Source organism: Odocoileus virginianus, chromosome 7 (assembly GCF_023699985.2).
Source record: "Odocoileus virginianus isolate 20LAN1187 ecotype Illinois chromosome 7, Ovbor_1.2, whole genome shotgun sequence".
NCBI lineage: Eukaryota > Metazoa > Chordata > Mammalia > Artiodactyla > Cervidae > Odocoileus > Odocoileus virginianus.
In genome coordinates this window covers 79595480-79618982 of record NC_069680.1, presented here as the reverse complement: position 1 = coordinate 79618982, position 23503 = coordinate 79595480, and the positions used below count along the sequence as shown (strand labels likewise).

Genomic DNA, 23503 nt, shown 5'->3' with positions numbered 1-23503 from the left:
TCGGCGCACTCGCTCGGAGGAGCCGGGGCCGAGCAGTCCGCCTGCGGCAGGCGGGGCGCGCGAAGCCAGCGCGGCGGGGCTGCGGGGCCGCTTGCCCGCGTCCTCCGGGCCGGGTCGCCCTCCTCCCGCACAGTGCGGCGCAGGGAGGCTCCCGCCTCCGCCGCCCCCGCCGCCCCCGCCCGCCGGCCTCCTCCTCCGCTCTGCAGGCGGGGACCGCCTGGCGCTCGGCACCCAGCAGCCTCAGACCCCTCCCGCCCCCGGCTCCCGGCAGCAGGAGCAGCAGCAGCGGGAGACAGAGCGAGGGGCCGCCAGCGACGCCGGGCTCCGCGGGCTTCGGGAGCCGGCCCCTGCAAGAAGGAGCAGAGCCATGGCCGATGGGGGCGAGGGCGAGGATGAGATCCAGTTCCTGCGAACTGTAAGCGCCGCGCGTCTCGGGTTGCCCCGGAGGGAGCCGGGGCACCGCTGGCCGGGGCGGCGGTGGGACGCGCGGGCGGGTAGGGGGCTGCCTCCAGGGATGCGGGAGGAGCCGGGCAACCCCCCGGGGGCGCAGGTGTGCGAGCTGGGGCGAGGGAAGGGAGGGTGCGTGTCTGTGCGCCCGGGTGTAAAGCCCGGAGACCGAGCGTGGCCGGAGCGCGAAGAGCGGCCGGCGGCGCACCGGCTTGGTCCCGGGGCGCTGAGATCGGGAGCCTCGGAGCAGCGGGAAGCTGGGGTCTCGGGGGCTGCAGATCCGGCCTGACCGGTCGGCAGGGCTAGGAGCTTCGGGGCAGCCGGGGGCACAGACCAAACAGAGTGGCCGGTGGGGAGCGGGGACCGGCGGGGACGCGGTTGTTGCCCGGAATTCCGCCGTGGCGCGGTTTCTCGGCTTTCGGGTTAGACCCGCGCGCAGTCACGCAACCCCGGGATTCGCCTAGTTGGCGTGGCTGGGGTCGGGGAAGCGGGTGCAGGGTGTGCCCCGAGACTGCCCCCAGGTCGAGGTGCTGCGCAGGGGAGGGAGAGTCGTCTCCGTGGACGTCGAGGTGCCTGGGTTCAGGGCCGTTGGTGGTGCCGAGACTGCTCGCACAACGTGGAAGGGATGGGAAGTGAGTGTCTGTGCACGCGCACGCGGGGGCGGCGGGGGACCTCGTGAACGCGTCGTTCTCTAAATGTTGGCTTACTGAGCGCTGAGTGCGGCAAAGTGTGTGTGTGTGTGTGTTCGCGTGTGTGTAAGGGCAGGAAGGCTACCCGGAATTTCCACGCTGAGCGGCAGCAGGGAAAGCTTGGCTTCACACTAATACAGTTTTTTTCTCCTTAAGTCCCCCTTGGCAGGGCTCCTTCCTGTCGCTGATTTGTTCGAACGCTGCAGATACTTCCCTGGCGGAGGCTTTGCTCCCCTCGAAGCTGGGACTGGAGAGCCCCTTGGCCAAAGACAATGTCGTAACTTCTGGTTGAGAATCGCCGGGTTAGCGTTTGCAGCATCCTTTCGGTCTTTCCTTTCCCTGCACTTGCCTCCTCCTCTCCGAAGGATATTCCCTTCCAGGATTCCCTCCACCTCCCATCCCCCTGCCGAAGACTGCAGCTTCTCCAGTCTCTTCTTTCCCCAACAGTAAAAAAGCTGTCGCTGCCCACTTCCAATTACCCCCACAGTCACAGACAATTAGAGCGAGACTTAGGTTTTGAAATATTAAACAGATAGCAACTTTTAGGTGCGAAAAGAGCCTAGATGATGTATTTGGATCCTGAACGAGTGAAAACAGTACATTTGTCCAAGAGCATTCTAAGTGGCCTGTTTTTCTATTTAGCTCTTCTAATTTTTTTTTTTTTTTTTTGCACTCATTTTTGCTTGGGCGTAGGGGCTTTAGAAAGAATAAAATCCAAGGTACACATCAGATTGGCCAGTGATTTGATCTAATAGCTGCGAGTCATGCACCATGACATATGCTGTTGGTGGTACTGCTCCACCATCCAGCCCTAAAGAACCAGTTCAGGAAAACCTTGCTCATCAGGAGTATTTTAAGCCTACTAGTAAGACAGTTTACTTTTATTTACTTATTTATTTTTTTAGTGGAAAACTGTCTATATGGTTTTCTAATAACTAATAAAAAGCCACGTGAAAAGCTGTTTCTCAATACCGTGAAAGCTTTTGTTTGGGTGGGTAAAATATTTAGTTGCTGTGTAATCTCTAAATTCCATTTTTTCCATACTCCATAGGGTTAAAATTAGCTAGAAAATTTTGGAAGGCTCTGTGCACTCAAGGGCTTCCTGCAGGCTTAAATGTTAAGCCGAGCTCATGGAGGTGGTGTTATCAGAATACTTAATGGGGACCGAGGTAATGTGCTTGCTGATGGGCTTCTGTACATATAAAGTAATGTTAAGTCTGTGCCGCTGGACAGCTGCCTGTCAGCCCCAGCGACACCTTTGATAAGTGGGTCCTGGGTAGAGATCTGGCAGTCCTAGGCTGGGATTTTTCTTTTAATAAAACATCGGTAGGCTGTTGTGCTGATGATAAATGACCTTGAAGGAGGTAGCTTGGTGGAGCAGGGGAATTTTTTTGGTGTGGCATGAACATCTAAAAGGAAAAACATGCCTTTCCCTCTAAATTGTAGTTTTAATACAGAAACTCTCAAACGCTTTATCACTCCTCTGTCTGCCCTTGCTCCTTTCTATTTTATTCTCTTAACCTGAGAATGTTGTTGGTTCAGAAATGTTAATAGAATTAGGAATGGAGAGAATGTAGTTCTTACGTTTTTTTTTTGGTGGGGGGCATTTTTTTCTTTGTTTTTTTTTTTTTGGCAGCCCAGGGAGTATTAATAACCTGCACATCTACATAAAATGGTTACAGATTATGGATAACTGTCCTGTTTAAAAAAAAAAAAGTCAAACTGTTAGTCGTTAAAAGGCCATAGTGGTGAATTTGACCAGACATACTGTATATTCTGAGTGGAGCACCTTAAATATATTTTTGGGTTTTTATTCAAGCATAGCAGTGCTTTGTTGAATCTTTGGCATCTTTGTGTCCACAGAAAGCTTTTCTTCTTCCTTCTTGCAGAGGTTTATGATCACTGTCAAGGAAGCAAAAGTGAAGTCTTAAATGGATTCCATTCCTGAGTTATGTCTGCTGCTGTTAATTAATGAGTTGATTAATCAGTTAATTAATTCTTCATTTGTAAAGGGGAGTTTTGTCACTGTTTAGCCCCTGTTAGTCTCTCTCCTAGCTCTTTTCCGTTATGCAGTTGTGAGTTTGCTAATATTCCTTTTAAACGCTTACACAGATGAAAGATCATCCATTCAGTGGTTTTTCCACCAGCTAGAAGCAAGCCTACTCTGATGTGTTTATCTGTGAGAGAAATTAAGAATATATACATGTAAATGCTTAACGTGCTGGGACACTTAGAAGAATCCTATCTTGAAATACACCTTCAGCCCATGATGGATTTTATTCACTATCGTTTCCACACACAACCATGATTTGGGACGTGTTGTTTATTTTACTTTAAAAATGTCCTTAGCTTACCAGGATAGCGATGATGGAATCCCTTAACTGTAAGCAAACCATGATGTAAAACACCGGAGTTGATTTTTCCTAAGTACTTTGCTTTTCTTTCATTTTGTGTAAGCACAGAGGAGTTACTCTGGGGATGTGCTGTGTTTTGTAGTTCTGCATTTATGCAAAGGTTGAGACTTCAGATTTAATCCAGGCTGCAGAAGTTCTTCCAATAGGAATGTGTCTTCCTTTGCAGAATGAGATATTTCACCATGGATTTCTTCTCAATGCTGCCACATCTGGCTTGCTGTTGATAGGAAGCATCTCAGAAAGGATTCAGCCATTAATGGTGAAAGAAAGTGAAAGTCGCTCAGTCGTGTCCATGGAATTCTCCAGGCTGCAATACTGGAGTGGGTAGACTTTCCCTTCTCCAGGGGATCTTCCCAACCCAGGGATCAAACCCAGATCTCCCGCATTGCAGGCGAATTCTTTACAGCTGAGCCACAAGAGTGATTATGAAGTGTAAATGCCAGTGCACAACACAGGGAAATAGATCAGACTGGAATGTGTAGCCCCAGTTTGTAGAGGTCCAGGGAGGTTATTTGTACAAAGTCAGCTGCTCAGTGGTGCGGAAGCAAGACTAAAACTCAGATCTTAGGTGGATGTCTTTTCCAGGAGAGAAAGCCTTCTTTATCAGCTGCTGAAGCATGTTTTTGGTTTACAGCAAACAGGAGACACAGTCAGTTTTCTCAGCTATGGGAATGTCACAGAGTACAAACAAGATTCTGGGTGAGCACTTGTTGCTCCCTTGATAATGAAGGCATGAGGAGCTATCGGTAGATATGCACTGTGGTATTTTTTTTTTTTTTCCCAAGTAACTGTTGGAAAACTGACCCAGGCTTATTTTTTTCGCTTATTTTTCTTAATCTAGAAATTGGTGTGTGCACATTGGCAGAAGGGCAGGATCTGAAACACTTAGGGCACTAATTTACTTGACATTCCATCTTGTTTGTCCTCTGGCTTTAGATAAGTGTTTTTATCAAGGCTGAATTGCCAGAGAAAGGATTACAACTTCTGGGTGACTGTGCTTCTGTAAATAACCCTTGGGGAAGAGGGAGTGATGACAAGGCACACATTTGTCTCCTGAAACTCTGACATTATGGAGATTTTGTTAATTAAAAAAAAACATTTGCTGAACACCTTCTTTATGCATGGCATGATGCTAGGTGTTAAGCATTCAACATAAGGAAAACAAGTGGTCTGCAATTACACTTTCAAAGCAAAGACTTAGAGGCTGGCATGGAACAATTAGATGGAAAGAAGCACATGTAGAAACACTGAGATACTTGGGTAGGAAGAGACTGTTGGGAAACATTGCCTTGTCTTCCCTTGTGTCTTCCCCTGTCATTTTGCAGATAAAGAAAAGCTCAGAGAGGTGAAATGGTTTGGCCCAGCATCACACTCCAGATTAGTGACTGTCTTGGTTCAGGCCCCTATAATAGAATACCATAGACTGGGTGGTTTAAACAACAAGCATTTATTTCTTATGGTTCTGGAGTTTGTTGGAGCCAAGATCAAGATGCCAGTAAATCTAGCATGTGATGAGGACTCTCTTCCTGGTTTGAGATGTCTGTCTTCTTGTTGTAGTCTTATATAGCTGAGAGAAAAATCATTTCTCCTAAGTTTCTTCTAGTTATTTATTTTAAAACACTTTATGTTAGAGTTTAGCGGATTCACAATGTTGTGATGGTTTCAGGTGCACACCAGAGTGACTCAGCCATACATATACATGTATCCATTCTCTCCCAAACTCCTCTCACATCCAGGCTGCTGTATAACATTGAGCAGAGTTTCCCTGTGCTGTACTTGTTGATTATCCATTTAAAATACAGCAGTGTGTACATGTTGATCCCTAACTCCCTAACTATCCTTTTCCCTCATCCTTTCCCTCCTCATACCCATAAGTTTCTGAGTCTATTTCTTCTTGTAAGGGCACTAACCCCATTCACAAGGGTCCCACCCTCATGATCTAATTACCTCTCCTACTTCCTGATACTGTCCCCTTGGGAGTTAGGATTTCAACACAGGAAACTTGGGGGGATGCAAACATCAGCCCATAATAGCAGCATTAGAGTAATGCAAAGTGTGTGAAAATCTCTGAAGAATTGCCCATATTTCTAGTTTATTAGCACAGCATTCTTTGTATAGTAGATCTAAATCCACCTGTTCCGTTTTATACTTTTATCGTCACCTTCACAGGGTTCATTGTCTAAATCTACCCTCTTGTCCTAGCTGTTGACAAGGACGTTTCTTTCTTCCTTTCTGAAGTTGCAATCCCTCTTGTGTCCCAGATCTCAGATCTCAGATGCTCGCTGGTCCACGATGGGAATCTTGCATGCATTCCATCCTTTCTCTGCCTCCCTCTTCACTTGTTCCCTCTGGTCAATCTTGAATCATGCTGAAGTTCTCCTATCTTAAAATTTCTTTGTTTGACCCTAGCCTTCTTTTGCCACTCAGCTCCTCAAGATGTGGTCTCCACCACTCCAGGTAATTCTCACTTCTGTTAAAATCACTTGAGTAGATGATATGATGGTAACCTCCTCTATGCCAAATCTAAATGTTTCCCCCACCCCTGTTCCTTGAGACCTCACAAACTCTACCAACCTGGCTCTACTTTTGGAAGCTCTTTGTCTGCCTCTGGAGCTAGGATACATTTTAAGTTATTTTTGTACATTTCTGGGCACACTTTTTTGGGGTTCTTTTCACTTTATCGACTCCAGGTCTTCAGTTGTCCTCAAAGATGCTGTCCTATGTCTAGTTCTCAGTCTTCTGCATTCGTGAGCTTATCTGTGCCTCACAGTCTGGGATCCTTGGACTAGTAGAGTTTGAAAAGTGTAACAGTGGCTTCATCCAGCTCTGGGAGCCAGAGGAGTGACATGAACTTTCCCAATGCTGTTTGTTTGCCTAGCGGAAACCCTCCCAGATCTGCTGGCCTTTGGGCTCTCATTTCCAGCTGCTCGCGGCCTGTTTTAACTCCCCTCTTACTCTGTACACGCCATCCTGAGTACCTGTGCATTCTGTCCCCCGGGGGCTCCTCCTCCCAGTGGGGTGCCTTGGCCAGTGGCTCTGGCCTAAACATACCAGTGTGATCCCAATCTCCAGAGAAGCACCTGAATCCACCAGGACCTAGCTTAGGGACTCAAGAAAGTTTTAAAAATATTTTCCTTAAACCCTAAAGACACTCAGTGCTTTAGTTAGTTCTTTTCGTTCCTCTCGTTCTTGTATTTGTCGTCATCCCCTGTCACTGTTGACCTGGCCGCCTAGCTCAGGTTTGGATTTCTTTCTCACCCCAGCACTTGTGCGCGCCCTCAATTCCCCCCTCCCAGCCACTGCACTCACCTTGAACCCTCCGGCCTTTGCAGCCCCTTAAACACCCTCGTGTTCCTGCCACCACTCCTTGGCTCTGGATTCCTGGCACACACAGTCTGACTTCTCTCCTTGAATCAGAATCATCTGATTCTTGACACCTTACTTGTCACCCTATCATGCACGGTCTCACCCTTGTGAGGAAATAATGAGAGGAAAGTGACTGAGACAGGTGAACGAAGGCAAGAAAGGGAATAAAGGAGGGGCTAAGTGAGTCTGAGTGACCGGGGCTGCCGGGAGAGACCCTGGGTTCACTTCACAATCTGTCCTTCAAGTGAGAAGCTTCTAGATGGTGAGGTGACTTCCTGGGCGTCACAGGGGCATCCAGTGGAGAGATTTTGTCGGCTTAGTTTCATCTTTATTAATTATGGGAAGAATGTTGGGATGGGAACTTGGCTAGTAAGTGTAACCTTGGGATTGGTGAGAGTCCCATAAAAATTCTTTTGGGAACTGAAAAATGGGGAATTGTTTACCTCTGAGCGGCTCATTGCCTTGTTAAGAGTCCTGGGGTCAGCCAGACTCAAACCATTTAGAAGAATGAGTGTAATAAAACCTTGCCCTGGGACTGGATATCACATTTTTTTTTTCACAATATCATCCATTGTTATTTATTTGTAATAAGCAATCAAACAAATGCATTAGATTCAGAATCTAGAAGCTGGAGTTCAGTTTCTTCTATATATTATGTTTTTTCCCTTATGCTTTCAACAAATATATATTTTGTACCTATGATGCGCTATGTATAACAAGCACATCAGCTATTATTGTGGATTAAAAAAAAATTTCATATAAGCCTTGGCTGCTTAGAAGTTCACAGACAAATAAAGGGCCCTTTAACACAAGCATAGAACATCATATGTTAATAAAACATTCTGAGAACAAGTATTGGACATGCATACTTTGGGTGATGCTGGGGATCCCTGGGTATTTTCATCTTTGTGGATCACAGCATCAGCAACTAAACTCATAGTGATGTCTGGTCCTCCACCATCTCAGCTTTGAAGCACTTCTCTGACTTCCTTTTTTTACTTGGGCTGGTCAAGAATTGACCCATATTTCTGGGGTTTCCTAAACATTATAGATAGTTGGCCTCAAAGCCCAGATGAAAAGCTGCTCTTCCTGCTTCCAGTGGCCCAGTAAGGATCCTGCAGTGCTGTTTCTTCTGGAAATCGAAGCTTGAAGTTTTCCATGTTGCTGACTTGGGGTGTTCAGAGGACTGGCGCAGAGTTGCCTCCAAGCAGAGTCCACAGAGCAAGAACCACTGACACGTGTGCCCAGATGAGACCTCCCCTAGGTGACTGTGCCTGGCAGCTCCTGTCACCAGGCAATCATCCGTATTTGCCGGTTTCCTGACGAAGCCCTTAGCTCTCACTGGGGAGCCAGGGCAGATGCAGGGCACAGTGAGTGGAGCAGTAGAAGGTACTGTAGGAGCTCAGAGGGTGATGGGCCTTGCTGGGTCTGGAGGGGGCTGAGGCAGGACTTACCTCCTGGGTGCTGAGAGCCCTCCTTGTCCACTGGGATAAACACTTCCTAGTGTGATTGGAGAGCAGGGGTTCAGAATCTGCATCAGCCTGGGAGGGAGAACAAATCTGTGTGGTTCGTTTATTGATATTTGTTCTCCTATGCAAGCACTTTTATTTTTCCCCTTAAAGGAGTTTGTGATCTTAAAAACTTTGTTTTTGCACATTGGTTCCACTTCCAATGCAATTGCAATAGTTTTTTTTTTTTTAAGGTTGTTTCTGTGAACTTTGTTATTTTTTAAAACTTTTTATTGAAATACAGTTGCTTTACAGTGCTGTGTTAGTTCTACTGTACAGCGAAGTGAATTAGCTGTACACATACATATGTCCCTTCTCTTCTGGATTTCCTCCCCATTTCGGTCACTGTGGAGCGTTGAGTGGAGCTCCCTGAGCCGCACAGTAGGGTCTCAGGAGGCGTCTGTTTTATGTGGTGGTGGTGGTTTGGGTGCCAAGATGTGTCTGAATGTTTGCGACCCCATGGACTGTAGCCAGCCAGGCTCCTCTGTCCATGGGATTCTCCAGGCAAGAATACTGGAGTGGGTTGCCATTTCCTTCTCCAGGGGATCTTCCCGACACAGGGGTTGAACCCAAGTCTCCTGCTTGGCAGGTGGATTCTTTACCACTGAACCACCTAGGAAGCCCTTTAAAAGCTCAATCTATTTTATACATAGTATCAGAGTGTATATATATCTCAACCCTAATATATGTGTGTATATATATATATACACACACACACACATCAATATGAATTGATATATATATATATATATCTCAATCCTAATATATACATATATCCTAGTGTGTGTGTGTGTGTGTATGTGTATATATATATAAGATATATATATATATGTATATATATATATAAAATATATATGTCAACCCTAATCTCCCAGTTTATTTCCCTCTGAATTTAGAATCAGACTCATATAGTTCCCATGAACTCATGAGTTTCACTGGTCTTTAATATACAGCCAAAGCCACAAAGTAAAAGATTTTTTTGAGAGCACGAAGAAAAAGAGATTAAGAAAAAAGAAAAATTCCAGAAACAAAAAAATCAAATCCTTAATGTTGAGTAAATTGGGGCATTGTTAACATAGGTACTGAATGTCACTCTGAGCTTCTAGTCATTAAAAGTTGTGCTCACTTGTTTTCCACAGTGGGTTTATGGTGATCAAAGTATGACCTGTCTTAAATTTTACTAAAGTCTGTGTTTATCTTACATACCCAAAGACATTTTCATGAAGAAATCTTGGTCACACCCACGAAAGAAAGATAGTACTCCGTATTTCTTTTTACCAAATTTTGATCATAAAGTACTTCAGGGACACGTGCAATTATGATCCCATCGGGCAGAGCACAGTCCTTTTAGGGACGAACAGCACATTGAAGGATGATTAGGGCACTTGAAAACGTCAGCGGGGACACATACTCGCCCACCTCACTGAATTGAATCCTCGGCGCTCTTTTATCGCTCTCCTTGTTATCATATAGAATATTCCCTCCATCCCCTTTGGTCCTGGACACGTCTGACATGATTTGTCTTTTAAGACCGTGCCCACTGTTGGGAGTTCTCATCAGCTTACAAGTTCTGGCTTGTTGGTTCGGTGACATGTCAGGAGAACATTTCCTCTTGAGTCACAGACACATGAAAAGCTGGAATGAACTGTTTCTGATTGATGGCTGTCAAAGGAGCTGAAAGCCTCCAGTTCTTCTTCTGTCCTCTTTGTGACAGTAAAGTGGACCATCATCTCCTGAAGACGGGGTCTTATTACTGAGTTTAAAAGTCTCGCTCCTGCTGCAGAGAAGGGCATCGCTCAGGAAAGCCTACAAAAATCAGCCCAGCTTCAGTCCTACTCATGCAAAAGTGGATGAATGAACTGGGAAAGAGAAGCAATGATTGTGGTCCCATCCCTTTCTGCTCCAGTGCCCTGTCTATTCTTTATTTTTTTTTCCTGTGAGACTGCTTTAGTATCCATCCATCTATCTGTCTGTCTGTCTGTTTGAAGTACAGTTCACAAATACCATTTTATTAGTTTCAGATGTGCAACATAATGATAGTGATATTTGTATATATTGCAAAATGATCAGCGTGTTTGGTTGAACATCCATCACCACATGTAAAGATTTTATATTTTTTTCTGTGATAGAATCTTGCCTGTGATAGGAACTTTTTTGTACTCATTTCACATGCTAGCAAGGTAATGCTCAAAATCCTTCGAGCTAAGCTTCAATAGTATGTGAACTGAGAATTTCCAGATATACAAGCTGGATTTAGAAAAGGCAGAGGAATTAGAGATCAAATTGCCAACATCCTTTGGATCATAGAAAAGGCAAGGGAATTCCAGAAAAGCATCTATTTCTGCTTCATTGACTATGCTAAATCCTTTGACTGTGTGGATCACAACAAACTGTGGAAAATTCTTAAAGAGATGGGAATGCCAGATCACTTTACCTGCCTCCTGAGAAACCTGTGTGCAGGTCAAGAAGCAACAGTTAGAACTGGACATGGAACAAAAGACTAGTTCAGAATTTGGAAAGGAGTATGTAAAGGCTGTGTATCATTACCCTGCTTATTTAACTTACATGCAGAGTACATCATGCAAAATGCCAGGCTGTATGACTCACAAGCTGGAATCAAGATTGCTGGAGAAACATCAGCAACCTCAGACATGCAGATGATACCACTCTAATGGCAGAAAGTGAAGAGGAACTAAAGAGCCCTTGATGAGGATGAAAGAGAGTGAAAAAACTGGCTTAAAACTCAACATTCAAAAAATCAAGATCATGACATCGAGTCGCATCACTTCATGGCAAATAGATAGGGAAAAAGTATAAACAATGACAGATTTTATTTTCTTGGACTCCAAAATCACTATGGACAGTGACTGCGGCCAGGAAATTAAAAGATGCTTGCTCCTGGAAAGAAAAGCTACAACAAACCTAGATAGCGTTTAAAAAGCAAAGATGTCACTTCGCCAACAAAGATCCATTTAGTCAAAGCTGTTGTTTTTCCAGTAGTCATATATGGATGTGAGAGTTGGACCATAAAGAAAGCTGAGTGCTGAAGAATTGATGCTTTTGACCTGTGGTGTTGGAGAAGACTCTTGAGGGTCCTTTGGACTGCAAGGAGGTCAAATCAGTCAATCCTAAAAGAAATGAACCCTGAATATTCATTGGAAGGACTGAAAGCTGAAGCTCCAATACTTTGGCCACCTGATGGAGCTGAAGCTCCAATACTTTGGCCACTGACTCATTGTAAAAGACTGTGGTGCTGGGAAAGACTGAAGGCAGGAGGAGAAGGGGGTGACTGAGGATGAGATGGTTGGATAGCATCACCAACTCGATGGACATGTTTGAGCAAATTCCAGGAAATAGTGAAGGACAGGGAAGCCTGGTGTGCTGCAGTCCACTGGGGTTGCAAACAGACATGACATCGTGACTGAACACCAACAGGTACTTTTAAGATCTGTCTTAGCAACTTTCACACACACAATACAGTAGTGTCATACTGACTGTAATCACCATGCTTTACATTGTATTCCTAGGACTTATCTATTTTATAACTAAACTCAAGGAGGTTTGTACCTTTTGACTTCCTTCACCCATTTTGCCACCCCCCTTCCTCCCTAGCAGCCACCAATTTGTTCTCTGTGAGTCTAGTGGTTTTGTTTTTAATTTTAGATTCCCATTATAAGTGAGATCATACAGTATTGTCTTTGTCTGACTTATTTCACTTAGCTTAATACCCTCATGGTCCATTTGTATTGTTGCACACGGCAAGATTTCATTCTTTTTTATGGTTGAATGATATTTCATTGTGTGTGTATTTGATTCATTCATATAAATTCTCAGAAATGGGATTTTTGGATCATATAGTAGTTCTTTCTATTTTAATTTTTTTTAGGATTCTCAGTACTGTTTTCCATAGTGGCTGAACCAGTTTGTATTCCCACCAAGCCATTCTAATGGGGTTATGTGATAGTTCTCTGTGGTTTTTTTTTTTTTGCCATTGTACATATCTTCCTTCTTTATTTAGCTCATTGTGGTTTTGATTAATTTTTTCTTTGAGTTCATTTTGAAATATTTCTGGAGTACCTACTGTGTGCTAGGGGCCATTCTGTGTGCTAGAACTCCAGTATATTTGAGCTTGTTCCTGAGTTTCTTTTTGTAAAGTTTATTTTATTAAAGTATAGTTGATTTACAATGTTGTGTTAATTTCTGCTGTATAGCAAGGTGCCTCAGTTATGCATACATACATTCTTTTTCATATTCTTTTCCATTATGATTTATCACAGGATATTGGATACAGTTCCCCATGCTAACCAGTGAGACCTCATTGTTTATCCTTCCCATGTGTAATACTTTGCATCTGCTAATCCCCAGCTCCCAATCCATCCCTTCTCTCCTCCTTGGCCTGAGTTTCTTATGTTTGGTGGGTTGGACGGGGAATAAGCAGAGAGCAGATGTTCTACTACAGAGTGGACATGAGACAGAACTGGTATGGGAGAAGATGGGACAGGAAGTAGGGGTCCATGTCTGGTAACTATGATGGTCTAAGTCTTCATGGAGGAGACAGCATTTATAGTCACACAGTTTTCAAAATGAAAAGGAACTTCTGGTCTGACTCCATGATTTGTAGTGATGGAAAATGCAAGGATCTCAGGTATGTTGGCTACCATTTACTTGGCTCAGGATTGCCACCATTCATCTGATTCCCAGAGCAATTCATTTAGTCCGTACAGCGGTTAATTGCTGTTGTACAGATCACGAAACTGAGCTGTAGGTAGTGAAATTACTTACTTCAGGTCAGTTCATGAGTGAGTGATGTTGGTGGTGAGCCCAAGGTCTTTCTGATGCCAAAACCCTTTTCTTTCCTTTTCTCCTTCCTTCCTCCCTTCCAGTAGTCAGGGAACATTAGGAAAGACTGAATTTGGCCAATGATGAAAAGAATCGTGGGTGCTCTGTTCTCCATCAGTCCCTCATTTGAGTTATCTTTACCTTTCGTTCAGCTTTGAGCTATTTTACAACTCTTTAAGTTGTAGAAAACTGATGGTAATGGTTCCTGGATCTTGGATTCTTGATCAGAGAAAATGCAGATTGCATCTAGTGGCATGCCGGTGTGGGTACTGAGCAGTTTTGCACTCAGCAAGCAAATTCATTTCAGGTTTCCTGATGGATGCGTATATTCATATGTTCTTTGGATTTTCCTTTGAACGTGTGGTAATGTCACACTGGTGCTTTCCTTTAATTATGAATTCAGTAAAATCTTAAACACATGTGCATTTTTGTTTGAGTGCTGCTTTTCCCAGGAAAACATTATCTTTTGTGTCACTCATGTACCCTTTAAAGATGGATAGGATTTTGGTGAATTGGTCTGGGGAGGTGGGCAGACAGGATGCCAGGGGAGAAGGGATGTAAGTGGAGGCGGTTGGTACTCTGTTTTCTCATCCTTGGTACTTTTTTCACTCATGTCTGACCTGCTTTGTGTCCAGGAGACGCTTGTTTCTGCTGGGTGCTGGGAGGTCTCATCGCTTCTGCTCACTGCTTCAGATGGAGGCTGGGCACCAGCTTCCCACTGTGGCTGGGCACTGGGTGTCTGTCCCTCTCTGCTGGGCTCCAGTGCCCTCCACGCTCACTCCTTGATCTCTTCCTTCACTGCCTTTTAAAGAAGCCCTGTGAGATTGCTGTTTCTTTTCTTGGCAGGATTCTGATGGAAACAGCCGGAAATACATGGGGCCATGTTTGGGAAAGAGATAATGTGAGTGTGGGCTGGGCTAATCCCAGAAGGGTGGGAACTTGAGACCACCAGGGACAGGGATTTGTACTGAACTTACAAGGTAAGAAAGGCTCTTGAAGTTATCATTATTTTTTTTTCTCCTCTCTCGTGAGGGAAATGGGTCAGAGCTGTCTGTTAGGAAGATTAATGTGGCAGCAATTTATAAGATAAATTGGGATACAGCGAGATCAGAGAGAGACCGGAGCTAAGAAGCCTATTAAGGACAGTCACCATGTACTCAGTGCAAGATAATTCAGCCTGAATTTGTGTGGTGGTTGTGGGAATGAAAAAGAGGGGGAAGGCTTAAGAGATGCTGTCTTAGAGGAAGGGTGTACAGGATTGACTGGTAAGGGATTTGATGTGAGGAGAAGCAAAAGATAGGGATGAGCCTGGGAAACTCAAACGAACATGGTCCAGGTGAATGTTTTAGGGGAAGGTAATAGGATTAGTTTGAGACATTCTGATTGCAAGGTATGTTATGGTTAGACTTGCATCCCTCTCCAAATGTTTCAATAGGAGTCTTAGCCCTTGGGACCTCAGAATGTGGTCTTATGTGGAGACAGGTCTTTTACAGAGATAGTGAAGCTAAAATGGGGTCATAAGGGTGGGCTCTGGGGCGTCCCAGGCAGTGCAGTGATGAAGAATCTACCTGCTAATGCAGGAGACACAGGAGACATGGGTTCAATCCTTGTGTCAGGAAGATCCCCTAGAGGAGGAAATGGCAACCTGCTCCAGTATTCTTGCCTGGAGAATCCCATGGACAGAGGATCCTGGTGAGCTGTAGTTCATGGGTTTGCGAAGAGTTGGACATGCCTGAGCATGCACAGCTGCAAGGATAGGCTCTGCTCCAGTGTGGCCTGGTGTCTTTATAAAAAAGGGGAAGTTTGGACTCAGAAGTGCAGAGGGAAGCTGATGTGGAGATATACAGGAAGCAGACCACGTGAAGACAGATGCATTGGAGTGATGCCTCTCTGAGCTGGGGGATGCCGAGGGCTGCCAGAAGCCAGGAGAGAGGCCTGGAACAGGTGCTCCCTCACAGACTTGGAAGGACCCAGCCCTGCTGACACCCTGATCTCAGACTTCTGGCCTCCAGAGCTGGGAGACAGTGGATTTCTGTTAAGCCGTCCATTTGCTGTGCTTTATGACAGCAGTCCTAGGAAATAGTCCAGGGGCAAAGCTGGAAACGTGGATTTCGTGTTTGGAAGAGAGGATGGGCCTGGAGAGACCTAAGATTTGGATACCACTGGTATGATAGCAAAGCCACGGAAATGGATGGGTTCTCAGACAAGGAGGGCATCAGAAGCAGAGTTAGATGACACAGCTAGGTGTTACTGATTGATGAGGATGAGGAGGGGAGGTGGTAGCTTGAGGGGGAAGCGAGGTTGACAGAAAGCTACTGATTATTCCCCTCCCCGCCCCCCTTTTTTTTTCGTTAAGGGAGAGCCCATAATCTATTGATGGTATCAGTGCAGCAACTGCCTAGATACGGGTCAGGCTAGAGACTGCTCCACCCTCCACCTGCTGCCATAACTGGGCACACAAATACATGGACACATCCTCTCTTTTAGCAGAGAATTACTTACTACTTTGCCTCGTTTGAGAGCACACACTATCTTCATTTGGTTTTAGGTTAGCTTCGCAAGCTTTCATTTTCTGCTGGGAACCTTGCAGTAAGCAATTAAACTTAGAGCTTCATTGATCCTAAGCTGGGCGTGTTTTGTTTGGATGTTGCATGGTGCTGGTGATTAAATAGTCCAGCCTAGCATATCCATTAGGATGAGTGGGAGAAGTTCATCTCGCTCCTGGCTTTATTTATTTTTTTCCATAGCTACTGATTCAAAAAGACTGCAGGGTTTATATACGTATTTACAAATAATTTTCGGCAAATGGACTATGTTAGAACAGTTTTCTGACAGCTCAGATCAGGGGAACATGTCAAAATATCTTAGGAGACAAAATGATTCTTCTGGTAACAACTCCCCTTGGCTCTCCTACTGTGATACATAGTTTAGCTGGCTATGTCAGTTTCAGTAATTTTTCAGAGAATTAAGCAATTTACATTTTTCTGAGATATTTTAATTCCCATAAAGCTTACATGTTAATTTAATTGGCAGCACACCACAGATACAATTTATAGCTTGCAAAGATCGGTTTTGAAAAAAAATTTGAGCAGTAAGTATATATAGCATTTAACTGTGCAAATCCCAGTTGGTTTCATACTTAACATCAGTGATATAAAAGTAAAAGCTTTCAACAGATGTCTGCACTTAACAACAAAGAGTTGTCTTAATCTCTTCAGGGCCTCAATCATTGCTCACAACAAGGTCTGAAAAGAAAACTCCTTTTGAGATGATGGTTATTATAGGATCTTCTCAACTAGCCAAATTGCATGCTGACCATGTATCAGACACATGATTAAGATAAAAGTACATCACCTTTGCCTCTATCAAGTTAGATCTTACCTTTTCTAGCGGTGGTGCTAGTGGCAAAGAACCCTCCTGCCAATGCAGGAGATGTAAGAGACGCGGGTTCGATTCCTGGGTTAGGGAGATGCCTGCCGGAGGGCGTGGCAACCCTCTCTAGTATTCTTGCCTGGAAAGTACCGTGGACAGAGGAGCCTGGTGGGCTGCGACCACAGGATCGCACAGAATTGGACACAACTGAAGCAACTTAGCACACTGCAGCACACATAGGTATGTAATATATATGCGTAAGCCAAATGTTAGTTAAATTTATATAGTCTGTACTTTTTTAAAGAACTTTCTGCAACCAGTAATGCACTAGGTGAAGTGTTCAGTCATGTTATCTGTTTCTTGGTCTTGCCCAGCTATGCCCAGGACTGCCAGGATTTGCTGGGCATGGGAGATCCTCATAGTTTAAAGGTCAAGGACTCTACCTTTCACTCTTCTAGGTGCCAGAATTAAACGTTAGAATGGGCTCTCACTCAGACGTACCCAATCACACCTATCCCGTTCTGCCTCCTTTCTTAGAGAATGAAATTACTCTTGTGCAAATGTAAAAGAGGATTTTGGAGACTAATGGAAGGAAAAGAGACGTTGGGCCACATAATCTAAAGACTTCTTCCTCTCTCTCCCTGGGATTCTGCCATCTTTTTGCCTGGTCACACTGCTTATGGATACTGGTCGAAAGAAGGGGAGATGAGATAACACTCAAGCACAAATTAGAAGATGGTGAGACAGCTTCCCAACATTTTCATTGTGGAATGATAACAGTACTGTGTCTACTGTTAGTAGGACATCTTCCAGTTTTGGTCCTGCCAAGGACTTTTTCTACAGAACAACACTTTGAGAATTTCATTTGGTTGGCAGAACAAGAAATCAGGGATAAGATTTCATAGACAAAAATATGGCTCTGGAGAGAGAGGTCCCCAGCAAAGCCATGAATGTTGGTAGAGAATGGTACCACGGATTCAGTTCAGGACCCCGGTTTCATGCAGGCACGCAGTGGGGACAGAGCAGGGCCATCCTGCCTCCGTTTCTCATACGTGTGAGCAGTCTGAAGCCTAGAGTTTGATAAGAGGGGGTGGGCATGCTGGATGACTGACGATAGACTCAGGATACAGAAATGGATTTTCAGATCTTAGCATTAGTGATGGTTTATGCTGTTGCCTTCTGATATGAATAATGGAGCAAACTAAAGTCTGACCGAAAGAGCCTGCTAAATAAATCAGAGAGAAGGATTTGCAGATCTTTGCGTAAAAGAGAAAATGAGTAATGGCACCCTCTTCTGCTTGTTCAGACCATCAGAGTCAAGAACTCTGCTTAATTTAGCAGGACAACTTCCAAGGAAAGGCCTGGTACTGTGGATAAATGGAGTCTAGTTTTAAGGTTAGATAAATTCAGCCAATTTTTATGGGTAGGGGAAAATGATTGCTCAAATCTTTTTGATAAGATTCTTCTGTGTCATGAACTGAAATATCACAAGTGTAACAGTTTTTCATGTGGGTGAGGAAGAGAGAAGAGAAGTTTCTGTAAATTATAGGAGACAGAGGCTATATTTTTTGAGGTAGGTGATGAATTAAAAAGTTTTCAGGCTTTCATTTTTATTTAAGTACATTTTTATTTAATTGACTTGTGGTTTCTGCAGTTCATTATGAAGGCTATAAATATTGGATTGACCATATGTTAAACTGATGTTTTCATTGAGTGGTGATATTATGAATGTATTGGATGGGAGCACAGTTATCTATGTATGCATATTCCTGCATTTACCAACGATGGATTAATATTTACTACCTCCTGTGTGTCAAGTATTTGTGGGGGGCTATGAGCTTATCTTAAACCTTTCTCCTTTGTATTTTTTTAATCACAGGTTGCCAGCAGCACTTTATTTTTTCTTTTCAACATCCTGTCCTGCAGCCTCCTTGGCCCGCTTTGCCCAGATGGGGCTTCCGGGGTGGTGCTTCTGCATTGGGGGAGGGTTATTTACCACTAGTGGCACTACTGAGTTTTCCCCCTTTGATGATATATCTAGTGCAGCACTTTCACAGCATCATCTTTTAGGCTTTGAAAAAGCTCAGCTGGAATTCCGTCACCTCCACTAGTTTTGTTTGTAGTAATGCTTCCTGAGACCCACTTGACTTCACACTCCAGGATGTCTGGCTCTACGTGAGTGACCACCTGATCGTGGTTATCCTGGTCTCTAGCTCTCCAGTGTATTCTTGCCACCTCTTCTTAATCTCTTCTGCTTCTCTTAGGTCCTTACTGCTTCTGTCCTTTATCGTGCCCATCCTTGCATAAAATGTTCCCTTGATTCCTCCAATTTTCTTGAAGAGTTCTCTAGTTTTTCTCATTCTATTGTTTTCCTCTACTTCTTTGCATTGTTCATTTAAGAAGGCCTTCTTGTGTCTCCTTGCTTTTCTCTGGGACTCTGCATTCAGTTGAGTATATCTTTCCCTTTCTCCATTGCTTTTCACTTCTTTCCTCAGCTATTTGTTAAGCCTCCTCAGAAAACCACTTTACTTTTTTACATTTCTTTTTCTTTGGGATGGTTTTGGTCACCACATCCAGGACAATGTTATGAACCTCTCTCCGTAGTTCTTCAGGACCTTCTAATCCCTTGAATGCATTTGTCATCTCCACTGTATAATCATAGTGAAGTGAAGTGAAAGTCGTTTAGTTATGTCCAACTTTTTGTGACCCCATGAACTATACAGCCCATGGAATTCTCCAGGCAGGCCAGAATACTGGAGTCGGTAGCTTTTCCCTTCTCCATGGGATCTTCCCAACCCAGGGATCAAACCCAGGTCTTCCGCATTGTGGGCAGATTCTCTACCAGCTGAATCACAAGGGAAGCCCAAGGATACTGGAATGGGTAGCTATCCCTTCTCCAGCAGATCTTTCTGACCCAGGAATTGAACTGGGGTCTCCTGCTTTGCAGGCAGATTCTTTACCAACTGAGCTATCAGGGAAGCCTGTATAATCATAAGGGGTTTGATTTAGGTCATACCTGAATGTCTGAATGGTTTTCCCTACTTTCTTCAATTTAAGCCTGAATTTGCAATAAGGAGCTCATGATCTGAGCCACAGTCAGCTCCTGGTCTTGTTTTTGCTGACTGTATAGAGCTTCTCCATCGTTGGCTGCAAAGAATATAATCAGTCTGATTTCAGTGTTGACCGTCTGGTGATGTCCATGTGTAGAGTCATCTCTTGTGTTGTGTGTTCTCTTAACAAAGTTCTGTTAGCCTTTGCCCTGCTTCATTTTGTCCTCCAAGGCAAAACTTGCTGTTAACTCCAGGTATCTCTTCCTACTTTGCAGCATTGAGCAATGACCATTGTGAGCCAGCGTCAGATGCATCTCACAGACACAGTATTAAGCCAAAGGAAACAACCACAAAAGAGCATATATGATATCATCCTACTTATATAATAACTGTAAAAACAGGCAGAACAAATCTGTTCTGCTAGAAGTCAGAATATCAGTACCTTTGGAGATGCAGGTACTTACTGGGCAGGAGCCTGAGGGAGGCTTCTAGGTCTGATCTGAGTGATAACACATATGTGTTCACACCGCAAAAGTTCTCCAAGCTGTACTTTTCAGATATACGTACCTTACTGTACTTGAAAGTTTTATACTACACTTTAATTTTAAAAGTTTTTTTTAATGCACTTAAAACTTTAATAGGGAAAAAAAGAGTCTTTGAGAGGCAAATTACGTCTTAGGAAGAGCTACTAGTGCACAAGGACTATGTGTTATATATCTGATTATGTCCGTGGAGTCAAGTAGAATGTGCATGCTTGAGTGCTAAGGCCCTTCAGTCATGTCCAACTCTTTGTGACCCCGTGGACTGTAGCCCGCCAGGCACCTCTGTCCATGGGGTTCTCCAGACAAGGATACCGGAGTGGGTTGCCATTTTCTCCTCCAGGGAATCTTCCCGACCAGGTGATCAAACCTACATCTCTCATGTGAGATGTCATGCTGTATAAATCACAAGCTAGAGTCAAGATTTCCAAGAGAAATATCAACAACCTCAGACACCCAGATGATACCACTCCTATGCAGAAAGTATGGAGGAACTAAGGAGCCCTTTGATGAGGGTAAAGAGGAGAGTAAAAAAGCTAGTTTAAAATTAAACATTCTAAAAACTAAGATCATGGCATCTGGTCCCATCATTTCATGGCAAATAGAAGGGGAAAAAGTGGAAATAGTGGCAGATTTTATTTTCATGGGCTCCAAAATCACTGCAGATGGTGACTGTAGCCATGAAATTAAAAGATGTTTGCTCCTTGGAAGGAAGCTGTGACAAACCTAGACAGCATATTAAATAGTAAAGATATCACTTTGCTGACAATGATCCATGTATGTCAAAGCTGTAGTTTTTCCAGTGGTCGTGTACAGATGTGAGAGTTGGACCATAAAGAAGGCCGAGTACTGAAGAATTGATGCTTTTGAACTGTGGTGCTGGAGAAGACTCTTGAGAGTCCCTTGGACTGCAAGGAGATCAAACCAGTCAATCTTAAAGGAAATCAACCCAAATATTCATTGGAAGGACTGATGCTAATACTCCAATGCTTTGGCCACCTGTTGTAAAGAGTCAGCTCACTGGAAAAGACTGATGCTGGGAAGGATTGAAGGCAAAAGGAGAAGGGGGTGGCAGAGAAGGAGATGGTTAAATAGCATCACTGACTCAATAAACATGAGTTTCAGCAAACTCCAGGAGATAATGAAGGAGAGGGAAACCTCGTGTGCTGCAGTCCATGGGGTTGCAAAGAGACATGACTTAGCCTCTCAACAACAGCAGCAGCAACAATAACAATGCCAGTTTGTGGATAGACATTGAGTTGTTTGCAGCTTTCTCTATTAGGAAGAAAACTGGTATTGATATTCTCAAATACTAAATAGTTAAATGAACCCATTAAATATAGGCATGCATACTCTCAAGCTTTTTAAAACCATTTTTTAAAATTGAAGCAGTTAATTTACAGTGTTGTGTTAGCTTCAGATATACAGAATGGTGATTCATTTATACATGTCACGTATATGTATACGTGTATATGTATATCTATTCTTTTTCAGATTCTTTCCATTGTAGGTTATTACAAGATAATGAACCCTGTGCTATACAATAGGTCCTTGTTGTTTTCCTGTTTTATATATGAAAAGTGAAAGTGAAAGTCACTCAGTCCTGTCCGACTCTTTGCGACCCCATGGACTATACAGTCCATGGAATTCTCCAGGCAGGTCAGAATGCTGGAGTGGGTAGCCGTTCCCTTCTCCAGGGGATCTTCCCAACCCAGGGATCGAACCCAGGTCTCCTGCCTTGCAGGTGGGTTCTTTACCAGGTGAGCCACCAGGGAAGCCCATTTTATCTCTCTGTGTTTATTCTTCAATTCTTCTAGGTCTTTGTTGATTGATTCTTGCATTTTCTCCATTTTGTTTTCAAGGTTTTTGATCATCTTTACTATCATTATTCTGAGTTCTTTTTTAGGCAGTTTGCCTATTTCCTCTTAATTTATTTGGACTTCTGTGTTTCTGGTTTGTTCCTTCATTTGTGTGGTATTTCTCTGCCTTTTCATCATTTTTTTTTTTAAACTTATTGAGTTTGTGGTCTCCTTTTCCCAGGCTTCAAGGTTGAATTCTTTCTTCCTTTTGGTTTCTGCCCTCCTAAGGTTGGTCCAGTGGTTTGTGTAAGCTTCATATAGGGTGAGATTTGTACTGAGTTTTCATTTGTTTTTCCTCTGATGGGCAAGGCTGAGTGAGGGGGTAATCCTGTCTGCTGATGGTTTGGTTTGTATTTTTCTTTTGTTTGTTGTTTAGATGAGGCATCCTGCACAGGGTGCTACTGGTGGCTGGGTGATGCCGGGTCTGGTATTCAAGTGGTTTCCTTTGTGTGAGTTCTCACTATTTGATACTCCCCAGGGTTAGTTCTCTGGTCGTCTAGGGTCTTGGAGTCAGTGCTTCCACTCCAGAGGCTCAGGGCTTGATCTCCTGTGTCACAAAGTAATTTAGTGGACGAGATGAAAATGAGTACCCAGCTCTCAATTTCCAGTCCAGTGATCGTTTTCACTGCACAGGTTCCCCTTAGAAGAGCCATTGATTCTCTATATGTGGAATTTCAAAAAGTTGTATTCATGGAAACAGAGTAGAATGGTGGCTGCCAGGGGCTAAATCACTTTTCCGAGCCTCTAAATCCAGAGCTCCAGAGCGCAGAGGTGGAGACTTGGGGGAGCCCTCCTAGCCAGCCCGCCTGTAACTCGGGAAGCCCATTTTATGTATCAGTTCAGTTCAGTTCAGTCGCTCAGTCGTGTCCAACTCTTTGCGACCTCATGAACCGCAGCACGCCAGGCCTCCCTGTCCATCACCAACTCCCGGAGTTTACTCAAACTCATGTCCATCAAGTCGGTGATGCCATCCAGCCGTCTCATCCTCTGTCGTCCCCTTCTCCTCCTGCCCCCAATCCCTCCCAGCATCAGGGTCTTTTCCAATTTTATGGATAGTGGTGTGTATATGTTAATGCCAAACTCCTACTAATTTATATACCCTTCCCATACTATCCCCTTTGGTAACCACAAGTTTGTTACTATTTTTTTTTTTTAAACAGTCACTATTCATTTAGATTTACCAGTGTGTTATTACTGGTTTGTACTTTTCATTCCTTCCTGCATTACCATGCTTACATGTGAGATCATTTTTCTCCTGTCTGAAGAACTTTCTTAAGATTTCTTTTATCCTGAGCTACTAATGGTAAATCTGCTCAGTTTTTGTTTGAAAACATCTATTTCTCCTTGTTTGAGTATAGAATTGACAGTTGCTGGTGGTTTTTCTTTCAGCTCTTCTGACTTTCATTGTTTCTATTTGAGA

At 43.9% G+C, this 23503-nt stretch overlaps 1 protein-coding gene across 1 annotated transcript in view; it reads left to right on the top strand.

Moving 5' to 3' along the window:
* The first annotated feature begins 270 nt into the window (after positions 1-270).
* RYR2 (ryanodine receptor 2) overlaps positions 271-23503 on the top strand; it is an 803099-nt gene continuing 779866 nt past the window's right edge. Inside the window, exon 1 of the mRNA XM_070471032.1 lies at positions 271-415. Coding sequence (XP_070327133.1) covers positions 368-415 — 48 coding nt within the window. The 5' untranslated portion in view covers positions 271-367. The remainder of the gene's footprint in view (positions 416-23503) is intronic.